The sequence below is a fragment of the Gorilla gorilla genome, chromosome X, assembly GCF_029281585.2.
Source record: "Gorilla gorilla gorilla isolate KB3781 chromosome X, NHGRI_mGorGor1-v2.1_pri, whole genome shotgun sequence".
Classification (NCBI taxonomy): Eukaryota; Metazoa; Chordata; class Mammalia; order Primates; family Hominidae; genus Gorilla; species Gorilla gorilla.
In genome coordinates, this window is record NC_073247.2 from 59,174,067 (window position 1) to 59,198,692 (window position 24,626).

The 24,626-nt window shown below is 50.6% G+C and overlaps 1 protein-coding gene across 6 annotated transcripts; it reads left to right on the forward strand.

Annotated features, from left to right (window-relative positions):
- The first annotated feature begins 219 nt into the window (after window positions 1-219).
- HDAC6 (histone deacetylase 6) lies at window positions 220-23,565 on the forward strand. Of its 6 annotated transcripts, none has more exons than XM_055375727.1 (29): window positions 220-334; window positions 1,245-1,367; window positions 1,453-1,581; window positions 1,712-1,800; window positions 4,017-4,101; window positions 4,211-4,251; window positions 4,948-5,044; window positions 5,188-5,285; window positions 6,610-6,714; window positions 6,835-6,903; window positions 13,031-13,157; window positions 13,266-13,331; window positions 13,425-13,484; window positions 13,553-13,642; window positions 13,972-14,078; window positions 14,163-14,230; window positions 14,472-14,640; window positions 14,729-14,857; window positions 15,053-15,221; window positions 15,916-16,049; window positions 16,631-16,699; window positions 16,810-17,002; window positions 18,693-18,842; window positions 21,209-21,383; window positions 21,501-22,177; window positions 22,261-22,374; window positions 22,511-22,657; window positions 22,755-22,883; window positions 23,133-23,565. In XM_055375727.1, the coding sequence occupies exons 2-29, from the start codon at window positions 1,275-1,277 to the stop codon at window positions 23,199-23,201; spliced, it is 3,648 nt and encodes a 1,215-aa protein (XP_055231702.1). In that variant the 5' UTR covers window positions 220-334; window positions 1,245-1,274; the 3' UTR covers window positions 23,202-23,565. The 6 variants fall into 6 exon arrangements, with proteins under 6 accessions (XP_055231702.1, XP_018874908.3, XP_004064155.2 ...); XM_019019363.4 differs by having other exon boundaries at window positions 310-605; XM_004064107.5 differs by lacking the exon at window positions 220-334 and adding an exon at window positions 616-725.
- The last annotated feature ends 1,061 nt before the right edge of the window (window positions 23,566-24,626 follow it).

The window sequence follows — 24,626 nt, forward strand, 5'->3', positions numbered from 1 at the left end:
CGGGGAAAACTTAAGATGCCCCTTCCTAACTCCCTCGCTTCCTTGCTTGCTCTCGAGACACCGCCGGCCCGAAGGGCTCCTAAGTGACTGGACAGGGACGGAGGGGCGGCGGCTATGGCATCCGGGACGACAGCGACGGTAGCCGAGGCAAGGAAAAGCTTGCGCCGCAGCCCTGCCGGGAACCGCCGGCGCCTGCCTTTTACGTAGGCGCAGCACAGCTGGCGTAGCACGCCGACGCACCGCCCCGTCGCCTGTGAGCTCGCGAGAGGTGTGGCTCAGCACAGCTGGCGTAGCACGCGGACGCACCGCCCCGCCGCTTGTGAGCTCGCGAGAGGTGTGGCTCGCGCGAGGGGCGCGGCCTTGAGGCACAGTCCCCTCTGGAGGCGGGATCTGGGCGGGCAGTCGAGAGACCAGGCCCAATGGCAAAGAAAAGCCTGAGCGCTCGCGTCCCCATAGGTCGCCAGAAACTTGGCGGAGCGAGCCAAGGGCGGAGTTTGAGAAAGGGGCTGCGTCCAATGAGTGGAGCAGCGAGTACAGCGCGTCGACAGCGGAGGCGGGAAGGGGGCGGAGGCCGACCGAAGGCGGCTAGGGACTGGCTGAAGGGGGTTAGCGAAACGTTAGCGGTCGGGTCTGGGCAGGGGGTGGAGCTGGTTGAAGGAACGGGGCAGTCCCCTGAGGAGCGGGGCTGGTTGAAACGCTAGGGGCGGGATCTGGCGGAGTGGAAGGTACCGGTCCGGCCCGATAAGGGGTGGAGTTAAGTGAATCGTTAAGGGTGGAGTCGAAACCGGGGTCGGGGCCGGGGCCGGCTGAGTGAAAGGGTGGGTGATTATCCCGGGAGATAGGCCGAAAGGGCAGGTTCGTGAAGGAATGGGGTCTGGGCTGGGCTTAGAGGGTCTGGGAATGGGGCTTAGGAGAGTAGAAGGGGCGGTGATTGGTTGGAAAGGGCAGGCCCTAAGACGGACTGTGTGAGCCCGGGGGCTCATTGCTCCGTGAAAGGGCAAGACCAGGGAAAGAGAATCGTGTAAAAGGGGTGGAGTCTAGCGGGCCGGGCGGGGCCAGGTAGAATGGCCACCTGAGTGGAGGGAGAAGGCCTGAGAGAGGCGGAGTTTGGAAGGCTGTGGAGAATCAGATCGCGTAAGGAATGGAATCTAATAGAGGGGGCGGAGCCTGGAAAAGGGCAGAGAGGTGGGGTCCTCAGGGCACACTAGCCCCCTCACATACCCACGCTCCCCCCCTACCCCCAGAACCGCGGCAGGGGCCAAGCCTCCTCAACTATGACCTCAACCGGCCAGGATTCCACCACAACCAGGCAGCGAAGAAGTAGGCAGAACCCCCAGTCGCCCCCTCAGGACTCCAGTGTCACTTCGGTGAGGCCCTAGACCCGCCCTGATGAGGGGGAGAGGGAGCAAGTTGGTCATGCCCTGGACTCTGACCCTTCTCTCTGATTCACAGAAGCGAAATATTAAAAAGGGAGCCGTTCCCCGCTCTATCCCCAATCTAGCGGAGGTAAAGAAGAAAGGCAAAATGAAGAAGCTCGGCCAAGCAATGGAAGAAGACCTAATCGTGGGACTGCAAGGGATGGTGAGCAGGGCCTGGCTGCAGTTTAGCCTCGTATGACAATCAAAACCCAAAGGTTCCCCACCCTGGACAGTTCCCTCTGACTCAGGGCCTAAAATGGATCTGTGTCTCCTTTTTTTTTTTTCCTCTGCAGGATCTGAACCTTGAGGCTGAAGCACTGGCTGGCACTGGCTTGGTGTTGGATGAGCAGCTAAATGAATTCCATTGCCTCTGGGATGACAGGTGAGGCTGGGTCCTCCAGGCTGTCTCCAAACCACAAAAATACACACACTTAGAGCCCATTAGCAAGAATAAATCTTTTCTTACCCCAGGCTGGATACTGGAAGCAGATGATTTGGGGAGGTAGGGCTCACACTTGAAAGGGTTCTTTTATGTAGCTAACAAACATTTATTGAGTGCCTATTGTGTGCCAAGAGTTGGTGATACAAATGTACCAAACAACAGACGGGGTCCCTTCTCTAGGAGCGGATTGGTGAGTAGGAGGGCAGATCATTAAACAGCCAACAGCAGTATGAGGTGTTTAATGAAGACAGACTTAAGACCAGGGGATTCAAGGGTGTATAATAGAGGATCCTAAACTAGTATCCGGGCTTCCCAGAAGCCTTTATAGAGGAAGAGACGTTTGTACTGAAACAGAAGGATGAAACCTCCCGTTTGCTTTACTTTTCAAAAAGAATCAGCAAATCCTTTTGGCTATATGTTCAAAATATATTCACCATCTGACCTCTTCTCACCACCTCCACTGCCACCATCATCATCACTCACCTAGACTTGCAGAGGCCTCCTCCCTGGTCCCCTACTTCCAACCTCACCTCTATTATCTGTTCATGCAGCAACCTAAAAAAATATGTATGAGTTGATGTCTTTGTTAAAATACTTTAAGGAGGCCAGGCATGGTGGCTCATGCCTATAATCCCAGCACTTTGGGGGGGCCAAGGCAGGTGGATCACTTGAGGTCAGGAGTTCGAGACCAGTCTGACCAACGCGATGAAACACTGTCTCTACTAAAAATACAAAAATTAGTTGGGCGTGGTGGCACACACCTGTAATCCTAGCTACTTGGGAGGCTGAGGCAGGAGAATTGCTTGATCTGGGAGGCGGAGGTTGCAGTGAGCCGAGATTGTGCCATTGCACCCCAGCCTGGGCAACAAGAGCAAAACTCTGTCTCAAAAAGTAAAAATAAAAAAAAAAAGTACTTTAAGGGCAAACTGTTGCCCTCAAGGTAAAGTCCAAATTTTTCATCCTGGCCTCAAAGGTTCCACATGATCTGGCTCCACATCACTTTGTGACCTCATCAGCCAATCCTTCTCGCCCACACTACTCCCCTTGTTCTTCCAACATGCCAGGCACCCTCTTGCCTCTGGTCTGTACCCTGACCAACCCCTTTCCCAGAGATTCTTTTCGGTCTTCTCCTCTTCCAGCTACCTTTCACATCCCAATGAGACTTTCTCAGAGAAGGTTTTGCCTGGCCAAACCCTACCCCAATACCTGATCTTATTTTCCTAGCCCATGACATTGTTTGCTAATTATCATACTTGTGTGTTTACCAATTAATATCTATATCCCTTATCCCAACCTAAGACTAACTTACTATGGGAAAAAGACTTCTTTTATGGAATACCTATTTACCATCTATTGAGGAGCTAGGGATACAGCAGTAAACAAAACAAACAAAAGCCTGTGTCTTCAGGGTAAAGGGGGACAGACAATAAATAAACAAAAAGTAAATGATGCACTGTGGTAGAAAGAGCAGTGTTATGGCGAAGCAGTAAAGGGAGGATAGTAGGAGAAAGTACAGTGGAGGAGACTTCAATTTTAAATAGGCTGGTCAGGGAAGGCCTCACTATTTGAGCAGGGATCTGAAGAGGTGAAGGAGTAAGTCATGGAGACAGTTGGAGGAAGAGTATTCTAGGCGGGGTTGGGGGGGCCAGCTAGAGTAAAGTTCTAGGGCTGGCTGAAGAGTATTTGGTTCAACTGAGAACCAGGGAAGAGACCAGTGTAGGTGAAGCGAAGCAAAGGAAAGAGGGAGGGGTAGGAGATGGGGTCAGAGAGGTGATGGAGGACAGATTGTTTAGGGCCTTCTGGGCACGGGGAATACTTTGGCTTTTACTCAGAATGGGATGGGAGCCTCGAAGGGACATGAACTGATTAGGGTTTTAACCAGTGTCTGGCTGCTATGCACAGAAAGGACCGTTGAGGTGGCAAGGGTCGAAGCAGGGAGGCCGAGGAGATGCTGCCACAGCCCAGGCGGGAGGGTATGGTAATAGCAGTGGCAGTGGTGAGGAGAGGGTCACACACCAGAGCTGATGGGAGGCAGGACTGACACCACAGTTTTGGGGTAAGCAGCTGTGGAAGGGTGGATGGGGAGATGTGGAGAGAACAGATGTGGAGCTCCCCAGTGTCCTCATGCATCTGTGACTGTGACTCCATCTCCCCAGCTTCCCAGAAGGCCCTGAGCGGCTCCATGCCATCAAGGAGCAACTGATCCAGGAGGGCCTCCTAGATCGCTGCGTGTCCTTTCAGGTAAGGCCCCCAAGCCAACACTCTGGGTGAAGGGCAGGGAGCTGACCTGACCTGGGCGCAGCCCATGCCTTAACCCTTTATCCCCCCTTTATTCCTCATCTCTCTCCAGGCCCGGTTTGCTGAAAAGGAAGAGCTGATGTTGGTTCACAGGTGAAGGCTTGGGAGCCTTGTAGGGATGGGGAGGAGCCTGCCCTGGACAAACCAGGGCAAGCTAAACGCTTTGGGAAGCAATGTCATGGTCTCTGCAGCCAGCCTTGGGCAAGTCGCTGAGCCTTTCTGAATCTGTGTCATCGCCTGTAACAAGGGGACCAGTAAACATAAGTTCCTCAGGAGAGTTTGATGTGTGTCAGGTGCTTAGAACAGGGCCTGATATATAAGCAGCCCATGATGAGCTATTACTGTTATCATGATCTGATTGTGTGAATAGATGGTGGATGTGTGGACAGAGTGATCGGGGTTCCCCCAGGGGCTTCCAGATTTAGAGGCCTGGTGCTATGTGGCTTGAGGAAAGCTAGCTTCCAGAGCAGGTATCTGAGCTGAACTTTAAGAGGAGAAAAAGAGTGAGTCAGATGAAGAGGGTGACTGAGGGAAGGGAAGAACAGACAGCTGAACCAGTGTGGCCAAAGGCCTGAAAGTAGGATTTGGTGTGGCTACTGCAGGGGAACAGAGAACATTACTGGAACTGAGGCGGGCTAGGGAAGAAACAGAATGTGTCTTATATCCTGGCTATTCCTTCAGGTTGACAGTTGGGGGAGCCAAGCCCTAATTTGACCAGGGGGTTGGTGTATGGACAGCTCAGCTGGGGAAGAGACAGGGCCCTGAATCTCATCTCCCATCTGTGTCTAGCCTAGAATATATTGATCTGATGGAAACAACCCAGTACATGAATGAGGGAGAACTCCGTGTCCTAGCAGACACCTACGACTCAGTTTATCTGCATCCGGTATGGATGAGAACTCTGCGGGCAGAAATGGTGGCAATCTTGGGGTCCCCATCCCTATGCCCACCCCACCCTGGGGGAAGCAGCTGAGTGGATAGGGCTGTTCTCTCCCTTACTCCCTTTCTGGCTCCCCACTGTCTCTCCAGAACTCATACTCCTGTGCCTGCCTGGCCTCAGGCTCTGTCCTCAGGCTGGTGGATGCGGTCCTGGGGGCTGAGATCCGGAATGGCATGGCCATCATTAGGTAGGACTCTACAGCATTTGACTTTTTACATTGTTTTAAAGTCCTTCCTTCAAGTGTAAAATGTATTGATATGGGTAATATATTCATGTGATTCAAGAATCCAAAGGTAAAAAAGAGAATATAATTAAAAATCTGTCTCCCATCCTTGTCACCCAGACACCTGCCTCCTCTCATGGGAGGTAGTCATTGGAACCACTGACTCATGTGTCCTCCCACAAAGTCTTATTCAAGAAATAAATACCATATTTCATTGATTCTAAGGTGTACATTTTTTCATATCTGTAACATCTTGAAATCCAGATGCATCTTACAAACAGTGACATCTCAGAATTCCATTGGCAGTATTTTCTGCTTCGTTTTTGGCATGTAAAATCATGGTACATCTTATCATCATTGGCATCCCAGAACTGATGAAATGCAAAAGCTTTCTCCTCCCTCCCCTGTTTTTAACCACAAATGGTAGTAACATGACATACTCCCTTCGTACCATCTTTTCACTTACACATCTTGGAAACCTTTCTCTAACAGTATGTATCTTGGAGCCCGGTAGAACACCATTGTGTAAATGCACTCTATGTTAATCAGTCCCCGACTAATGGGCATTTTGGTTCTCCCCAGTCATTTGCTGTTTTAAAAAAATGCTACAGCAAATATGCTAGTACCTTTATAAAAATAAAATTTTATTTTACACTAACATAAAATAAAAATGTTACTTCACCCTTTTTAAAACAGGTTGTGGGCTAAGTTCCTGCAGCAGAATGACTGGGTATGAGAATGAATGCGTTGATCATTTTATTTTTATTTTTATTTATTTATTTATTTTGAGACGGAGTCTCGCTCTGTCACCAGGCTGGAGTGCAGTGACGCAATCTTGGCTCACTGCAACCTCTGCCTCCCGGGTTCAAGTGATTCTCCTGCCTCAGCCTCCCAAGTAGCTGGGACTACAGTCGCCCGCCACCACACCCAGTTAATTTTTTGTATTTTTAGTAGAGACGGGGTTTCACCGTGTTGGCCAGGATGGTCTCGATCTCTTGACCTCGTGGTCCACCCACCTCGGCCTCCCAAAGTGCTGGGATTACAGGCCTGAGCCACCGCACCGGGCCTTTATCATTTTAGTGAACATTTTCAAATCTCCTTTGGAGACAGAGGGGTAGATTGGCAGGGGGTGAGAGTTTGAGGGCCTCCATTACTCAGTTCCCGGCAGATTTTTAGGCATCAGCATTAAAGGAATTGGTGGTCCAGGATTAGAGAGCAGGGGACAGTCTGTCTCTGCAGAGGAGGACCCCTCACATACTCCAAGCTGTTATTTTCTTGTCTTGCCCAGGCCTCCTGGACATCACGCCCAGCACAGTCTTATGGATGGCTATTGCATGTTCAACCACGTGGCTGTGGCTGCCCGCTATGCTCAACAGAAACACCGCATCCGGAGGTCAGCAACAGAGGGCAGATGTGATGGGGGTGGCATGGGGTGGGGTGTCCTGGTCTGGGCTCTTCCCCCAGATTCACCTTGATCTCCTTGCACAGAGTCCCCTCTCTCTGCTGCTCCTAGGGTCCTTATCGTAGATTGGGATGTGCACCACGGTCAAGGAACACAGTTCACCTTCGACCAGGACCCCAGGTATACCCCGACTCCCACCTAGGTGCTAGACTCCCAGCCACCTCCCACCCTTACAGGCCCAGCCAGAAGGGGTCCGGAAGGAGGAAAAGGCATTCACATTCATGGGGCCTATCCTGGGATCAGGATCTGTGCTACTTTTGTGTGTCTGCCATCTCTCCTAATTTCACTCTGAGGCAGGGACTGTTGGGCTCCCTATTTTACAGATAGGGGGACTGAGGCTTATACGTTAAGAGGTCACACAGAGAAGAACTGGGAGAGATGGGATTTGACCCACAAATATTTGAAGATCTTATTCACTGATTAACCCTTGGGTTAGAGTGAACCTCAAATTACTGCTTTATTTTTTCTGATTAGGATAATGCTTCAAAGTGTTTGTTTATCCTTTCAGTAGATAGTAAAAAACAAATATAAATAAATAAATAACAAACTATTTGTTTAAAGAAATTAAATAATACAGAAGTGTCTGAAGCAGTGAGTCTCCTCTAATTTCCATTACCTCAAAAATAAGTGTTGACAGTTTAGGTTATATCCTTACAGATTTTCTCTATAGATGTCTGAATTTTTATTATTATTGTTATAATTATTAATAACACACTGCCTAATGGAATAATTCTCCACATGTTCTTCGACAACTTGCTTTATTCATTTAACAGCATATCTGGGACATTTCTCCATGTTAGTACCTCTTAAAGTATCTCGTTCTTTGTAGTATTCAATTTTATGGGGTTAAATACCTCGGGTTAAATAATACCTCTGGACTTTTAAGATGCCTGCCAGTTTTTGCTATTACAGGCACTTCTACTGTGAATAGTCTAGTAAATATGTAATTCTGCACTTCTCTGAGTCTGTAGGATGAATTTCTAACAGTGGGTTGCTTGGGCCACAGAGTCAGCATACTTTAAAGTCTGGTATACACTGCCAGACTTCCCTCCAGGAGGGGACCAGCTTACCCTTCCTGCAGAAAGTGATTGAGCAAGTCCTTGTCAGTAGGAGACATTACTAAGTACATGTCGAGTATCCCTTATATGAAGTGCTTGGAACCAGAAGTATTTCACATTTCAGATTTTTTCAGATTTTGAAATAGTTATATTATACTTAGTGGTTGAGCATCCTTAATCTGAAAACCCAAAATCCGAAATACCCCAATGAGCATTTCCTTTGAGCATCATGTTGGCCTTCAAAAAGTTTAGGATTTTAGGGCCGGGTGAAGTAGCTCACGCCTGTAATCCCAGTACTTTGGGAGGCCGAGGCGGATCACCTGAGGTCAGGAGTTCAAGATCAGCTTGGCCAACATGGTGAAACCCCGTCTCTACAAAAATACAGAAAAATTAGCCAGGCGTGGTGGCACACACCTGTATTTCCAGCTACTCAGGAGGCTGAGGCAGGAGAATCACTTGAACCCAGGAGGCAGAGGTTGCAGTGAGCTGAGATCGCACCACTGCACTCCAGCCTGGGTGATAGACTGAGACCCCATCTAAAAAAAAAAAAAAGTTTAGGATTTTACAGCATTTCAGATTTCAGATTTCTAGATTAGGGATGCTCAACCTGTAGTAGTTTTATCTAGCCTTCTACCTAGCTGACTACAGAGAATCCACTTATCCAAGATCTGAAGAATCCAATTTAGGTTGGTTGTTCTCTAGACATTGCTTTATTATTTTCCAGCATTCAGTGTTCCTGACAGGTGTCTGCTTTTCATTCCTTTCCAAGTAATCTACTTTCCTCTCTGCAAGGTTATCTTGGTGTTCTTTTTTTTTTTTTTTTTTTAAATTATTAGACAGGATATCACTCTGTCACCCAGGCTGGAGTATAGTAGCATGATCATAGCCCACTGTAACCTCAAACTCCTGGGCTCAAGCAATCCTCCTGCCTCAGCCTCCCAAGTAGCTAGGACTGCAGGCATGTGCCACCACACCCAGCTAATTTTTTAAATTATTTGTAGAGACAGGGTCTCACTATATTGCCCAGACTGGTCTCGAACTCCTGACCTCAAGTGTCCTCCCACTGCAGCCTCTCAAAGCACTGAGATTACAGGCATGAGCCACTGTACCTAGCCTTGATGTTCTAAACTTTTACCCTGGCCTTTTCACTCTGTTTAATAGTAGGTAGACATTTTACATCTGAAGATTCATGCTTTTCTTAAACTCTTGGAAATTATTTTCTATTAGATCTTTGATAATTTCTTCTTTGTTTTCTCTGTTCTCTTTCTAGGACTTCTGTTAGTCAGATGTTAGACTTCCTGGGTTGATCCTCTATGTCTCTCTCTTTTTTATTATTTATTTATTTATTTATTTATTTATTTATTTATTTATTTATTTGAGACAAGGTCTTGCTCTGTTGCCCAGACTGGAGTACAGTGGCACAAATACGACTCACTGCAGCCTCGACCTCCCAGGCTCAAGCAATCCTCATGCCTCAGCCTCCTGAGTAGCTGGGACCACAGGTGCACACCAGCATACCCAGCTAATTTTTTAATCTTTTGTAGAGATGGGGTCTCACCATGTTGCCCAGGCTTCTTATTTTTTATCTTGTGTTTTCTGTCTCTTTTTTCTTTTGCTGTGACCTGGGAGATTTTGTCAACTTTATCTTCAAGCCCTTCTGTTGAATTATGTATTTAGATATCCTGTTAAACTCCAAAAGCTCTTTCTTCCTCTCTGTTTCTATGTCCTCTCATACCTGATCTTGTTTTTATAGAGTATGGATTAGAAGTGCCGGCTGGGTGCGGTGGCTCATGCCTGTAATCCCAGCACTTTGGGAGGCCGAGGTGAGTGGATCACTTGAGGCCAGGAGTTCGAGACCAGTCTGGCCAACATGGTGAAACCCCATCTCTACTAAAAATACAAAAATTACCCAGACGTGATGGTGCGCACCTGTAATCCCAGCTACTCAGGAGGCTGAGGCAGGAGAATCGCTTGAACCCAGGAGGCGGAGGTTGCAGTGAGACAAGATCATGCCACTGCACTCCAGCCTGGGCGATAGAGGGAGACCCTGTCTCAAAAAAAGAAGTGCCTTAAGTTTCTTCTGTTGTCTGAATTATGTCTCTTTATTCTGAGGCTGGTTGAATTATTTTTTTCTTGGTCCTTCTCTTTTATGCTGATGGTTTTCCTCAAATGTCTAGCAATCCTTATTTGGCTATTTATACCCAAGAATGAAGGCCCATTGTAGGGGGCTGTCAGAGGACTACTCTGCTGCAGTGTTTGTAGGTCTGTTTTCCTGAAAGGCATTTCCCCAGAATGGGGACAGGGAATGTCCACTGACAGGTTGCAACTTTAGCGAGTGTGGGCAAGGACCCGGGCATTAGATGGGATCCTGCCAGATGTCAGAACAAAGGAGGCCTCTTCTTTGGGGTAACATCTCTTTTTTCCCTCAGCCTTTCCAAAGTGTGTCTGTTGTACTTATCTTTTCCAGTGTAGCTTTGGGCTTTGTTGGTCATCTCTACTGTTTTATTATGGTGGGTTTTTAATACTTCATTAATTTTTCTGGTTTTATCTTTATTAATGTTTTCCTCCGACGTTCTTTATTTTGTTCATTTCTGGCTTCTGGAATCTAATGCTTCAACATTTATCAACTCATTGGCCGATCTCATTTCATCTATACCTGTACCCACTGCCCTCTTCCTGTTTTCCTTCAAAGCTAATCCCAGATACCATATAATTTCTCCTGTAAATATTTCAGAATGCATCTCTAAAACATAAGTACACTTTTTTAGAAAAGCATTACCTTAGTATCAATACCTGAAAATTAACAATAATTATTTTTTTAATCTGCCAAGGGTCTGTCATTCAAAGAATTCTTTAATATCATTAATCATTCTTTTTGTTTGAATAAATGCATAGGAGGCTATAGCTGTGTGTTCTTTCATGGGTACACTATTGATTACACACACAGATGTGAAACACTGTGAATATATTCAGTGCATTCTTCCTTATTAACAAACGTGTGTAAACAAACAAACAAAAAGAACATGTCCATGCCCTTGGATCTCCCAGCTCCCCATCTCTCAGTCTCTGAACTCCAGCAGCAGGGAGACAAACTGGATAATCCTTAAAATACTGTTGTGAAGACAAGGAAAGCAGATGATCTAAAACTAAGTAGTTAAAAGAAACAAGTAACTTTGTTGCATTGGTGATTCAGTGAGTTGGCTCTTCAGAAGGGATTTTGTGTGCATTGACCTGGATCTGTACTGGATTTCTCCAGAAAGGAAACTTCAGGTTATCTTGGGTGCCCCCTTATCCTGCTCAGCATGAGACAGAGCACCCTGGGGCCCCTGGAATCTCAAAGTCTGCTTTCTAGAAATTCATTGAAGTCTCTTATTCTCTGACATCCTTCCACTCTCTCTTTCTGGGTTGCTGTTTGTTTACAATTTCTTTACTGTATTTTGAATGGGGTAGTAGGAGGGTGAGGAAGTAAACCTGTGCTATCAATCCACCATTTAACTTGAAGGTGGTTGAACTTATTTTGAATTTCCCTTCTGTTTTCTTTTTAAACTTAGCTTGAGTGCTAGTTCTGCTGTTTGTTGACTTTGATGGCTCTCTTTTAGAGTCAGCTTTCTTCAGATCTTTTCTTTCTTCCTGTCTTCCCCAATGATATTTTTTTCTTTTTCTTTTCTTTTTTTTTGAGACAGAGTCATGCTCTGTCGCCCAGGCTGGAGTGCAGTGGCCCAATCTCGGCTCACCGCAACCTCCGCCTCCTGGGTTCAAGCAATTCTCCTACCTCTACCTCTCAAGTAGCTAGGATTACAGGCACGCGCCACCACGCCCAGCAAATTTTTTGTATTTTTAGTAGAGACGGGGTTTCACCATGTTGGCCATGCTGGTCTCGAACTTCTGGCCTCTAGTGATCCGCCCACCTTGGCCTCCCAAAGTGCTGGGATTACAGGTGTGAGCCACTGCACCCAGCCCTCTGGTGATAATTTTTATGTCCTACTGTGTTTCTCTTCCTCTAATGATTAACTTACTAAAAGTTTAGAACCAAGATTTATCTATCAATGTCAAAAATAAAACAATCATCCTCCACCTACTCAACACCAGAGCTTTTGCTTGTTTTTATTCCCCAATTCCAAGCTCTTTTCCCTCAATTTTAAGAATCTTTCTATATCACTTGCATTAAATTTCACAACTACATTATCAACCCATTAAAATGTGACTCTTAAGTTTGTCTAGATTCAATGCATACCACTATTTCTTGCATTTCCCTAAAAAAGCTGCCTTAGATCCTCTCTGGAACAAAGCAGGGGTAAATGACCAGATAGAAGGATGGATGGATGACAGATTATTCATTTTGCTTTCCCCAGTCAGAATTAAGCCCTCCCATGGCCCCTTGCTGGGCTTTCTGTCAAAACACGTGCATCGCATCTGTTCAGTATCTGTTTTGCGTGTCGGTCATTCTCACCCCTCTGAGTGCTCATTCTCTCGCCTATAAAATAGAAGTAGTAGTAGAGGTGGCCTGTAAGGCATTGGGGAGAAGGAACTGCCCTTTCACTGGCCTCATGACAGCCCCAGCCAGCACCCCCGCTCTAGTTCCACCCACAGAAGCAAGTCTCACCCCTACCCCCCAGGTCTCTCCACTTCCTGCTAGAGAATCACCCAGCTCCCCAGCCTGGCTTGAGGCTCTTTTCAGCCTTAGCTGGCTCCCCGCAGCTAAGAGCCCCATGCTTCATCTGGGCCTCCAGTGTCACAGGGTTTGACCTGCTGTTACTACTACCTTTGTCATAGGGGCAGGTAGTGGGCGGACATGATCTAGAGTACCCCACAGAGTCAGGAGCCCCCATGATCTGAGATAGACCCTAGAGCTGAGCCTGAAATTGGGTGGGCACTGAGGGGGCAGTGATGTTTGCTGAGGGAGAGGTTCTGCTGAGAGACTAAATGAATGAGCGAGTGAGGTAATGGATAAATAAAGATAAGAATGAAAAAATGGTAAGATGATTAAATTGGTGACTGAATGTAAGGGTAAATTAATGGAAGAATGGATTCATGGATTAAATAATTAATGGGGAAATTAATGAATGAGAGAATGAGCGAGTGGTTGAATGGGGAAATGAGTGGTAGAGGAAACTGGCAACTATTGGATTGGGGGTGTCTATGGGGATTGACTTCTCCAACTCTCTTACCTCTTTTTCTTCTGCCCCCAGTGTCCTCTATTTCTCCATCCACCGCTACGAGCAGGGTAGGTTCTGGCCCCACCTGAAGGCCTCTAACTGGTCCACCACAGGTTTCGGCCAAGGCCAAGGATATACCATCAATGTGCCTTGGAACCAGGTCAGCATCTACCCACCTCTGCCCCCAAAGTGAGGCCCAGCCCCGCCCTTCTGTCAGCGGCTCGGGACAGGTGGCTGAACATCCCCCATCACACTCCTGTGTCTGCAGGTGGGGATGCGGGATGCTGACTACATTGCTGCTTTCCTGCACGTCCTGCTGCCAGTCGCCCTCGAGGTCCTGGGGATCTGGGGTGTGTTGGGAGGAGGAGTGGCCTTGAAGGTTAGGCTGTGAGGGTAGGTAGCCTCATGGAGTCTGTTCCCCCTTCAGTTCCAGCCTCAGCTGGTCCTGGTGGCTGCTGGATTTGATGCCCTGCAAGGGGACCCCAAGGTAAGGCAGGCTCCCTGGGGCGGCAGGTGGGTTGCATGGAGCCAGGCTGACCCTCCATGTCCCCCCAGGGTGAGATGGCCGCCACTCCGGCAGGGTTCGCCCAGCTAACTCACCTGCTCATGGGTCTGGCAGGAGGCAAGCTGATCCTGTCTCTGGAGGTGAGTGACTCACCTTCGTCCCTCAGCCTGTAGATCCTGGAGGGCTTAAGAACGAAGCTTTCAAGTCCAACAGGAGTTCCTGGCCCAGGAATTCACTTACTAGCTGGACAACCTTGCATAAGTCACTTCACTTCTTTGTGCCTCCGCTTTCCTTCTATACGAGCATAATGTAATCACCTCATATCATTGTCCAGTGAATTCAGTGAGGCCCCCTTCTAAGTTCCTTGTTGCTTGACATGTGGTATGCACTCTCTTATTATCATCATTATTATTATTCCCTGGTCATGTCTGGTCCTTTCCTGATCCCCCTTCACAACTCCTTACCCCAGGGTGGCTACAACCTCCGCGCCCTGGCTGAAGGCGTCAGTGCTTCGCTCCACACCCTTCTGGGAGACCCTTGCCCCATGCTGGAGTCACCTGGTGCCCCTTGCCGGAGGTGAGCCCAGGTGGAGGAGGGGAAAGCGGGAGCCTCACTGCCTGCCCACATTCCTTGACATCATATTTTCTCCCTGCCCTGCAGTGCCCAGGCTTCAGTTTCCTGTGCTCTGGAAGCCCTTGAGCCCTTCTGGGAGGTTCTTGTGAGATCAAGTAGGAAGTGGGGTGTGGGCCTGGTGTGGGGTGGACGTGGGATGAGCCCTGGGGGAGACTGTCTTCAGACTTCCTCTGACTTTACTGGGCTGCCTTGGTGGGAGAGGGTCAGGCCCTCTCTCTCTCCCTGGGCCCTGGTTTCAGGCCTCCCACCCCTTTTTCTGTTTGGGTCACCTGAGTTCCAGAGTATGATGGGGATTCAGATTGAGAGGGTAGGACAAACGTGGCCTCCCCCTTTTAGCTGAGACTGTGGAGAGGGACAACATGGAGGAGGACAATGTAGAGGAGAGCGAGGAGGAAGGACCCTGGGAGCCCCCTGTGCTCCCAATCCTGACATGGCCAGTGCTACAGTCTCGCACAGGGCTGGTCTATGACCAAAGTATGATGAATCACTGCAACTTGTGGGACAGGTAGGCATTTGGAGGGCTGGATGAGTAGGTGTTGGGGGTCCCTCCCCCTCAGGCACTAAGCCTCTACCTCTCGTTTCCCCACTGCTAGCCACCACCCAGAGGTACCCCAGCGCATCTTGCGGATCATGTGCCGTCTGGAGGAGCTGGGCCTTGCCGGGCGCTGCCTCACCCTGACACCGCGCCCTGCCACAGAGGCTGAGCTGCTCACCTGTCACAGGTCAGACCCCGGTGCCTGGGGTGGGTGGATTCCCAGGACTGTGGATGAGGTCTCAGGGGCTGGAACTTGGGTTTCCCTTCCTGGGGAGCTGCTGCAGGACTTGAGAGGGGCTGAAGTCCCTGTCTTGGGGGTGGGGACCAGGGAGGGGACAGACCCTCCTCACTGTCCTGCGGGTGCTCCTCTCTGTGCTTCCAGTGCTGAGTACGTGGGTCATCTCCGGGCCACAGAGAAAATGAAAACCCGGGAGCTGCACCGTGAGAGTTCCAACTTTGACTCCATCTATATCTGCCCCAGTACCTTCGCCTGTGCACAGCTTGCCACTGGCGCTGCCTGCCGCCTGGTGGAGGCTGTGCTCTCAGGAGAGGTGTGTCCTCTGTGGGCTGGGGAGAGGAGGACCTCGGGGGAATGGAAAAAGAGGGCCATCTGCTGTTTCTGGAGGCTCTGAGAGAGTGAAGCAGGGCCTGAGGAAAGGGGCCATGGGGAGGGGCACGGGAGGGGGTGGGCCTAGAGGCTGGGGGAATAATGGAAGGAACTGGAGAAAGGGAAGGGTGGCCAAGTGCGGTGGCTCACGTCTGTAATCCTAGCGCTTTGAGAAGCTGAGGTGAGCTCAGGAGGTCAAGGCTGCAGTAAGCCATGATTGCACCACTGCACTCTAGCCTGGGCAACAGAATGAGACCCTGTGTCAAAAAAAAAAAAAAAAAAGGTCCGGGCATGATGGCTTACACCTGTAATCCCAGCACTTTGGGAGGCCGAGGTGGGCGGATCACGAGGTCAGGAGATCGAGACCATCCTGGATAACATGGTGAAACCCCGTCTCTACTAAAAAACATACAAAAAATTAGCCGGGCGTGGCAGCAGGCGCCTGTAGTCCCAGCTACTCAGGAGGCTGAGGCAGGAGAATGGCGGGAACCCGGGAGGCGGAGCTTGCAGTGAGCCAAGATGGCGCCATGCATTCCAGCCTGGGCGACAGAGCGAGACTCCGTCTCAAAAAAAAAAAAAAAAGGAAGAAAGGAAGGTGAGGGCAGGCTGTCCGATCTTAGCACCCTGCTGCTTCCCAGGTTCTGAATGGTGCTGCTGTGGTGCGTCCCCCAGGACACCACGCAGAGCAGGATGCAGCTTGCGGTTTTTGCTTTTTCAACTCTGTGGCTGTGGCTGCTCGCCATGCCCAGGCTATCAGTGGGCATGCCCTACGGTAAGGACTCCCTGGGGACCCCCCAAATCCTGATCCTTGTGGGGACCTGGATGCTCCCCCCAGCCCATTGTTTACTCATGCCCCATGGTCCAGCTCCCAGGACTTCCTTCCCCAGAAAGAAGTCAGGGTGTAGTCCTTACCCAGAGAAGGACCAAGGATGGAGCCTCTCAGTGCTTATTTAGATAGGACCCCCAGATCATGTTACCTGGGCACTTACAAAACAGGATCCAGGGTCCCACCCCAGCATTTCTGGCCTATAGCAGCTGCCTCGACAGAACCCAGGTCTAGGCTCCTGATGCATACTCCAGAAGACCCACGAACCAGCCCCCAGCATTAGCTGCCCAAGGCCCAGGGTCCAGTTCCCTAGCAATGACCCAGAAGAGCCCAGGGCCCAGCCCCGAGCACTTGCTCAGGCCTACCGGGCAGCCCTTGGGAACCAGGATCAGACTTTTCTCCTTAACTGATAGGACCCAGGGTCCTGCTACTCAGCACTAAATGCCCCTGCAGACCCCAGGGGTCTAGCCCAGCCCTCTTCCAGGGCATGAGTATCGTCGGTTACTGAGGTGCTGTCTCCTCCCCAGGATCCTGATTGTGGATTGGGATGTCCACCACGGTAATGGAACTCAGCACATGTTTGAGGATGACCCCAGGTAAGGGCTGCAGTCAAGGGCCGCAGTGTGATCAGGGAGGCGGGTGAGCACCTCAGGGGTACTGGAGCCCCTAACCAGCCATGGTCCGCTTCCCACCCCCTCCCTGGCAGTGTGCTATATGTGTCCCTGCACCGCTATGATCATGGCACCTTCTTCCCCATGGGGGATGAGGGTGCCAGCAGCCAGATCGGCCGGGCTGCGGGCACAGGCTTCACCGTCAACGTGGCATGGAACGGGCCCCGCATGGGTGACGCTGACTACCTAGCTGCCTGGCATCGCCTGGTGCTTCCCATTGCCTACGAGGTACAGCTCAGGATAGATCACAGGACGTATGTGACACGCCTGTGCAGGTGGCAGCCTGGACCTGCCTCCTTGGCATGTGTGTGTGTGACTACCATGTGGCTGATGATATGAGACAGCCCATGGGTGTTTAATGAGGCTACCAGGGCAGTTGGTGGCTGTGATCACCTTGTGTATTTGTGCACAGGTGGCTGTACATGACTGCCTTCTCTGTGTGACACTGTGTGAGTGACTGTCTTGGCTGTGTGAGGGCCTTCTGACTATGCAGCAGTGGCCCGTGTCCTGGCTGGATCTGTGTTGTATGTGCATGCCATCACAAGTGCTTGAGTATGTGCGTGTGCGACTCTGTGCAGGCAGGTATTTCTCACCTTTTCTCTGTGTGATGGGTGTGATACTGTATGTCACTAAATGCAACCATCTCTGTGACAGCCTGTGTGGGACCTTCTGGATGTGGAAGGCTGTGTGTGACAGCAGTCACTGTCTGGCTGTCTGCCCTGGCTGTTTGTGTGTATGTCTCTGACTGGGAGGTAGCTGCCTTCCCTCTGTGTGAGCTAGGGGGCTGGTGGCTTGTGTATGGCTGACTCTGGGAGGGAGGGAAAGGGTGTGAGCACCGCTCTGTCACCCTGGGCGCCGGTGTGCATCTTTGGATCTGCATGTGCATCTGACTGTGCATGGGTAGCCAGGACAGCCTTCTGTGTGTGTACAACTGTATGTGCAAATAACCAGCTCTTGTGGACATACCAGAGTGCATGTCGCCGTTGTGGCTGTGTGGTGATGGCATGTGTATGTGACTGTGCAGGATGGCTGTGGGTTATTGTCCTCTTTGAGAAACTGTGTGTGTGTACATGACTAGTGCAGATATATAGTACTGGTCTATATGGTACTGTCTGTGTGGCAGTACATGTGGCTCTGTGTGACCATCTTCTCTGTATGTGGTTCTTGCGTTGCCATCTTCTGTTTTGGAAGTGTGCAAGCACCTCTCTTTGGCACTATGTATATAAAACCCTGTATCTTGTGTATGTGTGTCCCACGTTTGACCCTGGGGTATGTGTGTGTGAGGACATGTCTCTGTCTCTCTGTTTTTCATGTCACTCTCTTGACGTGTCAGTCTGTCTCATGTCCCCATCTGTCCCTTTTTTTTTTTTTTTTGAAATGGAGTCTTGCTCTGTCACCCAGGCTAGAGTGCAGTGGTGCAATCTCAGCTCACTGCCAGCTCCGCCTCCTGGGTTCACGCCATTCTCCTGCCTCAGCCTCCTGCGTAGCTGGGACTACAGGCGCCCGCCACCACGTCTGGCTAATTTTTTGTATTTTTAGTAAAGACAGGGTTTCACTGTGTTAGCCAGGATGGTCTCAATCTGACCTCATGATCCGCCCGCCTCGGCCTCCCAAAGTGCTGGGATTACAGGCCTGAGCCACCATGCCTGGCCCCCATCTGTCCCTTTCTGCCATCTCCATGTCTCTAAGTCTGCATCTATTTCTTCTACCTCTGAGTCTGAGTTTCTTTTCTTTCCTTCTTCATTTTCAGTCTCTGCTTTTGTGTCTCCTAGTCTCCAGGTTCTGTGTCTCCATCTCTCTGACTTACATCTCCATGTCTTCATTTGTCCTTTTCTCCATGTCTCTGGGTCGCCATCACTTACTGCCTACCAAAAGCCCCTACCCTCATGCTTATACATCTCTTCTCTCCCTGCCTCAGTTTAACCCAGAACTGGTGCTGGTCTCAGCTGGCTTTGATGCTGCACGGGGGGACCCGCTGGGGGGCTGCCAGGTGTCACCTGAGGGTTATGCCCACCTCACCCACCTGCTGATGGGCCTTGCCAGTGGCCGCATTATCCTTATCCTAGAGGTAACTTTCTCTTGGTCCCTCTTCCCACAGTGGGAGGGTAGTTTGGAAATGTTGGCACCATTACTCAGGACAGTTTCCTGAAATCTCCTTTGAGTGTCCCTGCCTGGGATTGTTGGCACATACTGGGTAGTAAAAAGAATAACAGCAACATTAACAGCCTTAATTGAGTGCTCACTATGTGCAGAGCACTCTTCTGAGCACCTCATGTGTCTTATTCATTCAGTTACTTGGCAAAGCAGCCTTATGAGGTAGGGTAAGCTTACCTCATTATTTTCCTCTCTGAAGATCAGGGAAACTGAGGCACAAAGAGGTGTGATGACTAGCCTGAGATGGCACATTTACTGATGGCAGAACCAGGACTTGAACCCATGCAGCCTGGCTCCAGGGTTTGTGCTTTTTACTCTACCTGAACTGCCTCTAACAAGTTCCTGGGACAAAGGAAATTCACTGACCTTTGTAAATGACTCAGTATCCCCACGCCCTGTGCCTCAGGTTCCTCATCTTTATGAGGCAGGCTAATCATGGAGGAATGCCTGGCATATGGTAAATGCTGGATCTTTTGGATCTGGTTTTTTGTTGTTGTTGTTGTTGTTGTTTTTTGTGAGACAAGAGTCTCGCTCTGTCACCCAGGCTAGTCTGCAGTGGCATGATCTCAGCTCACTGCAGCCTCCACCTCCCAGCTTCAAGTGATCCTCCCACCTCAGCCTCCTGAGTCGCTGGGATTACAGGCACCCGCCACCACGCCCAGCTAATTTTTGTATTTTTAGTAGAGATGGGGTTTCACCATGTTGGTCAGGCTGGTCTTGAGCTCCTGGCCTCAAGAAATCCACCCACCTTAGCCTCCCAGAGTGCTGGAATTACAGGCATGAGCCACCGCAACTGGCCCCTGGTTACTGTCATGCGTTGTTCAGATATTAACCCGCTCAGCAACCTTCTGTGCTCTTATTTTCTTTTTCTTTTTCTTTTTTTTTTTTTTGAGACGTTGTCTTGCTCTGTCGCCCAGGCTAGAGTGCAGTGGTGCGATTGTGGCTCACTGGGTTCAAGCAGTTCTCTGCCTCAGCCTCCTGAGTAGCTAGGATTACAGGTGCCTGCCACCACACCCAGCTAATTTTTTTGTATTTTTAGTAGAGACGAGGTTTCACCATGTTGGCCAGGCTGGTGTTGAACTCCTGACCTCGTGATCCACCTGCCTCAGCCTCCCAAAGTGTTGGGATTACAGGCATGAGCTACCATACCTGCCTCTTTTTTTTTTTTTTTTTTTTCCTTTTGAGACAGAGTCTCGCGGTGTCACCCAGGCTGGAGTGCAATGGCGCTATCTCGGCTCACTGCAGCCTCTATCTCCCAGGCTCGAGCAAGCAATTCTCATGCCTCAGCCTCCCGAGTAGCTGGGACTACAGGCGCATGCCACCACGCCTGGCTAATTTTTGTATTTTTAGTAGAGACGGGGTTTCACCATGTTGGCCAGGCTGGCCTCAAACTCCTGACCTCAGGTAACCTTCCCGCCTCGGCCTCCCAAAGTGCTGGGATTATAGGGGTGAGCCACCGCGCCCGGCCTGTGCTGTTATTTTCACCACTTTACAGATGAGGAAAATAAGTCACTGAGAAATTAATTGGCTTGCAAAAAGTCGCACTTACTATGTGCCCAGTACTGCTTGTGACAGGACACGGTGGGAGTTAAGAACACAGATGACTCCATCAGAGAGCCCAAGTTCAAACCCCAGTGCTGCCTCTTCAGCTGTTATGACCTCGGACAAGTCATCTAACCACTCTGAGCCTCAGTTTCTTTATCTGTAAAAAGAATAGCGACTGGGATTCCTGTAGAGTGTAAAAAAAGTCAATACAGGAGTCCATGTGGAGAAAGAGTCCAGTTGTTCCTGTACTAGGTCAGGGCAGGGGCTTTTGTATGGGTTCACAGCAGTCGTCTTGTGCAGGTCAGGTCAGTGGTTACTGTATGATGTGAGGCCAGGGGTTCCTGGACAGTGTGAAGATGGATTTCTGTATGGCATGAAGGCAAGTTCCTGTATAGATTGAGCGCCTGTGGTTGTGAGGATTGAGTTAATATGCATGAAGTACTTAAAATCGGGTCTGGCACACAGCAAACAATAAATGGCAGCTGTTACTAATGCTTTTATCAGTATTGTTATCTTGCACTTTACATCACAATTTACTCCCCACAACAACCACCTTACACAGTGGGTGCTGCCCATCTTAAAGGTGTGGGTTCTGTTCACTTGTTCTCAGTACTCCCCCTCCCTCTCCAGACTTGCAGGGCTCAGTAGGGAGGATTGGGGAGGCAGGACATGTTGTCCTCCAAATTCCCCAATGAACCCCCACCATACCTTTCCCTCCCCTTTTCCTTAACAAAGGGTGGCTATAACCTGACATCCATCTCAGAGTCCATGGCTGCCTGCACTCGCTCCCTCCTTGGATACCCACCACCCCTGCTGACCCTGCCACGGCCCCCACTATCAGGGGCCCTGGCCTCAATCACTGAGACCATCCAAGTCCATCGCAGATACTGGCGCAGCTTACGGGTCATGAGTGAGTGGATTTGGGGGCGATGGGGGGAACCCAGGGAAGGAGGGGGCTGAGGGGCAGGGATTAGAGGCAGGAAGGGTGACAGTACCCACACTCAAGGATCTCCCTCCCTGGTTCCAGAGGTAGAAGACAGAGAAGGACCCTCCAGTTCTAAGTTGGTCACCAAGAAGGCACCCCAACCAGCCAAACCTAGGTTAGCTGAGCAGATGACCACACGAGAAAAGAAGGTTCTGGAAGCAGGCATGGGGAAAGTCACCTCGGCATCATTTGGGGAAGAGTCCACTCCAGGCCAGACTAAGTCAGAGACAGCTGTGGTGGCCCTCACTCAGGACCAGCCCTCAGAGGCAGCCACAGGGGGAGCCACTCTGGCCCAGACCATTTCTGAGGCAGCCATTGGGGGAGCCATGCTGGGCCAGACCACCTCAGAGGAGGCTGTCGGGGGAGCCACTCTGGACCAGACCACCTCAGAGGAGACTGTGGGAGGAGCCATTCTGGACCAGACCACCTCAGAGGATGCTGTTGGGGGAGCCACGCTGGGCCAGACTACCTCAGAGGAGGCTGTAGGAGGAGCTACACTGGCCCAGACCACCTCGGAGGCAGCCATGGAGGGAGCCACACTGGACCAGACTACGTCAGAGGAGGCTCCAGGGGGCACCGAGCTGATCCAAACTCCTCTAGCTTCGAGCACAGACCACCAGACCCCCCCAACCTCACCTGTGCAGGGAACTACACCCCAGATATCTCCCAGTACACTGATTGGGAGTCTCAGGACCTTGGAGCTAGGCAGCGAATCTCAGGTAAGGCTCACCACACCCAGGTAGGGGCAAGAAGGGGCAAGAATCGGGCTTCTCTGATACATCTCTTACTTCTGCGTGTCCAGGGGGCCTCAGAATCTCAGGCCCCAGGAGAGGAGAACCTACTAGGAGAGGCAGCTGGAGGTCAGGACATGGCTGATTCGATGCTGATGCAGGGATCTAGGGGCCTCACTGATCAGGTGAGCTCAGGGAGAGGCTGGGACTGTGGCTTCCTTCTCTTGCCAATTTGTGTCTCCAGGTAGGAGCATGTGATATATAAACATATAATGGGGAGATGGGGTCTTCAGCTTACCTAGTTTCACCCACCCACTCCAGGCCATATTTTATGCTGTGACACCACTGCCCTGGTGTCCCCATTTGGTGGCAGTATGCCCCATACCTGCAGCAGGCCTAGACGTGACCCAACCTTGTGGGGACTGTGGAACAATCCAAGAGAATTGGGTGTGTCTCTCTTGCTATCAGGTATGGAGCAGAGGAAGGGGATGGGGCGGAGGTTGGCCCGGGAGCAAACTGCAGGGGGATGCTGACCCCCACCTGACACTCACACCCCCAACCTCAGGTCTACTGTGGTCGTTACATCAATGGCCACATGCTCCAACACCATGGAAATTCTGGACACCCGCTGGTCCTCAGCTACATCGACCTGTCAGCCTGGTGTTACTACTGTCAGGCCTATGTCCACCACCAGGTGGGCCCTGGGTAGACCCTTCGACACGTGCACATTCACCCCCCACACACACACCCCTTCTGTGATTGGGTAAAGGGAGACCACAGGCCCCTCTGCATGGCTGCCTCATGTGAATATTTTGCATGGGGCGGGGGCTGTGGGATAGTCCAGAAGACAGAGTGGTTGAGGGCTGGAGTGGGGGCAGCCATGCAGCCGAGGTAGAGGGGTCCTCACTCTCTCTCACCTGCCCTATTCTTGCCTCCTCCTCAGGCTCTCCTAGATGTGAAGAACATCGCCCACCAGAACAAGTTTGGGGAGGATATGCCCCACCCACACTAAGCCCCAGAATACGGTCCCTCTTCACCTTCTGAGGCCCACGATAGACCAGCTGTAGCTCATTCCAGCCTGTACCTTGGATGAGGGGTAGCCTCCCACTGCATCCCATCCTGAATATCCTTTGCAACTCCCCAAGAGTGCTTATTTAAGTGTTAATACTTTTAAGAGAACTGCGACGATTAATTGTGGATCTCCCCCTGCCCATTGCCTGCTTGAGGGGCACCACTACTCCAGCCCAGAAGGAAAGGGGGGCAGCTCAGTGGCCCCAAGAGGGAGCTGATATCATGAGGATAACATTGGCGGGAGGGGAGTTAACTGGCAGGCATGGCAAGGTTGCATATGTAATAAAGTACAAGCTGTTAAAAAACCTGGAGAAAGCTTTTTGACTTTGAGCAGGTGGAGAACCCCACATCCCTGGCCAGCAGAGCCGATGAGTAATGAAGGAATGAGGGAGTGGGTCTCTGTCAGGTCAATCTCCTGCCCATCCATTGCCCCCAAAAAACTAACTGAAAATAGAGCAGCCATCTTGACTGGCTCCACGGGATATAAAATGGTAGAATCCATGAGAAAATGGGTGCTTGCCTTATAAATAGGAGCCTCACAGCCAGTCCCAGCCACACCCACACCCTAGGCTGAGAAGGCAAGAAAACTAGCAAGAAGTATCCTTACCAGGCCTGTTTCCCCACTGTCTCATTGGCCTGACTGGGGATGGTGGGAGGTCCAGGTTTAACTTGAATGTGGTGGTCATGGTAGCTTCTTGGCAGAAGGGGTGCCTGCCATTGACCAGAGGTGGGAAATTGGAGGACAGTCTGAGAGCTGAATTTCTCCCATGTGGTGAGAATTGCTTTGGCAGCTCAAGGGAGTCGGATCTGAGGTTTCCAGGACTTTTCTTCATGGCCACCTTATGATCCCAAGCTGACCACCACAGCCTTACTGAGTCAAGAAGAGGAGGGATGGGGAAGGGCCGGGGCTGCCCCGTTCTTGTTTTGTTTTGTTTTTTTGAGATGGAGTCTTGCTCTTGTCACCCAGGCTGGAGTGCAGTGGCACGATCTCGGCTCATTGCAGCCTCTGCCTCCCAGGTTCAAGTGATTCTCCTTCCTCAGCCTCCTGAGTAGCTGGGATTACAGGTGCCTACCACCACACCTGGCTAATTTTTGCATTTTTAGTAGAGACGGGGTTTTGCCATATTGGGCAGGCTGGTCTCAAACTCCTGACCTGGTGATCCACTGGCCTTGGTCTCCCAAAGTGCTGGGATTATGGGTGTGAGCCACCACTCCCGGGCCAGGGGCTGCCCTGTTTTAAGAGCCCTCTGGATGCCCCACCTCTGCTGCCCTCTCATTGATCAGGACTGTGCATGTGGTTGCCATAGCTGCAAGGGAGCCTGGGAAATGTGTAGCTTGACAGGCAGCCGCCTCCAATCAGGGTCTT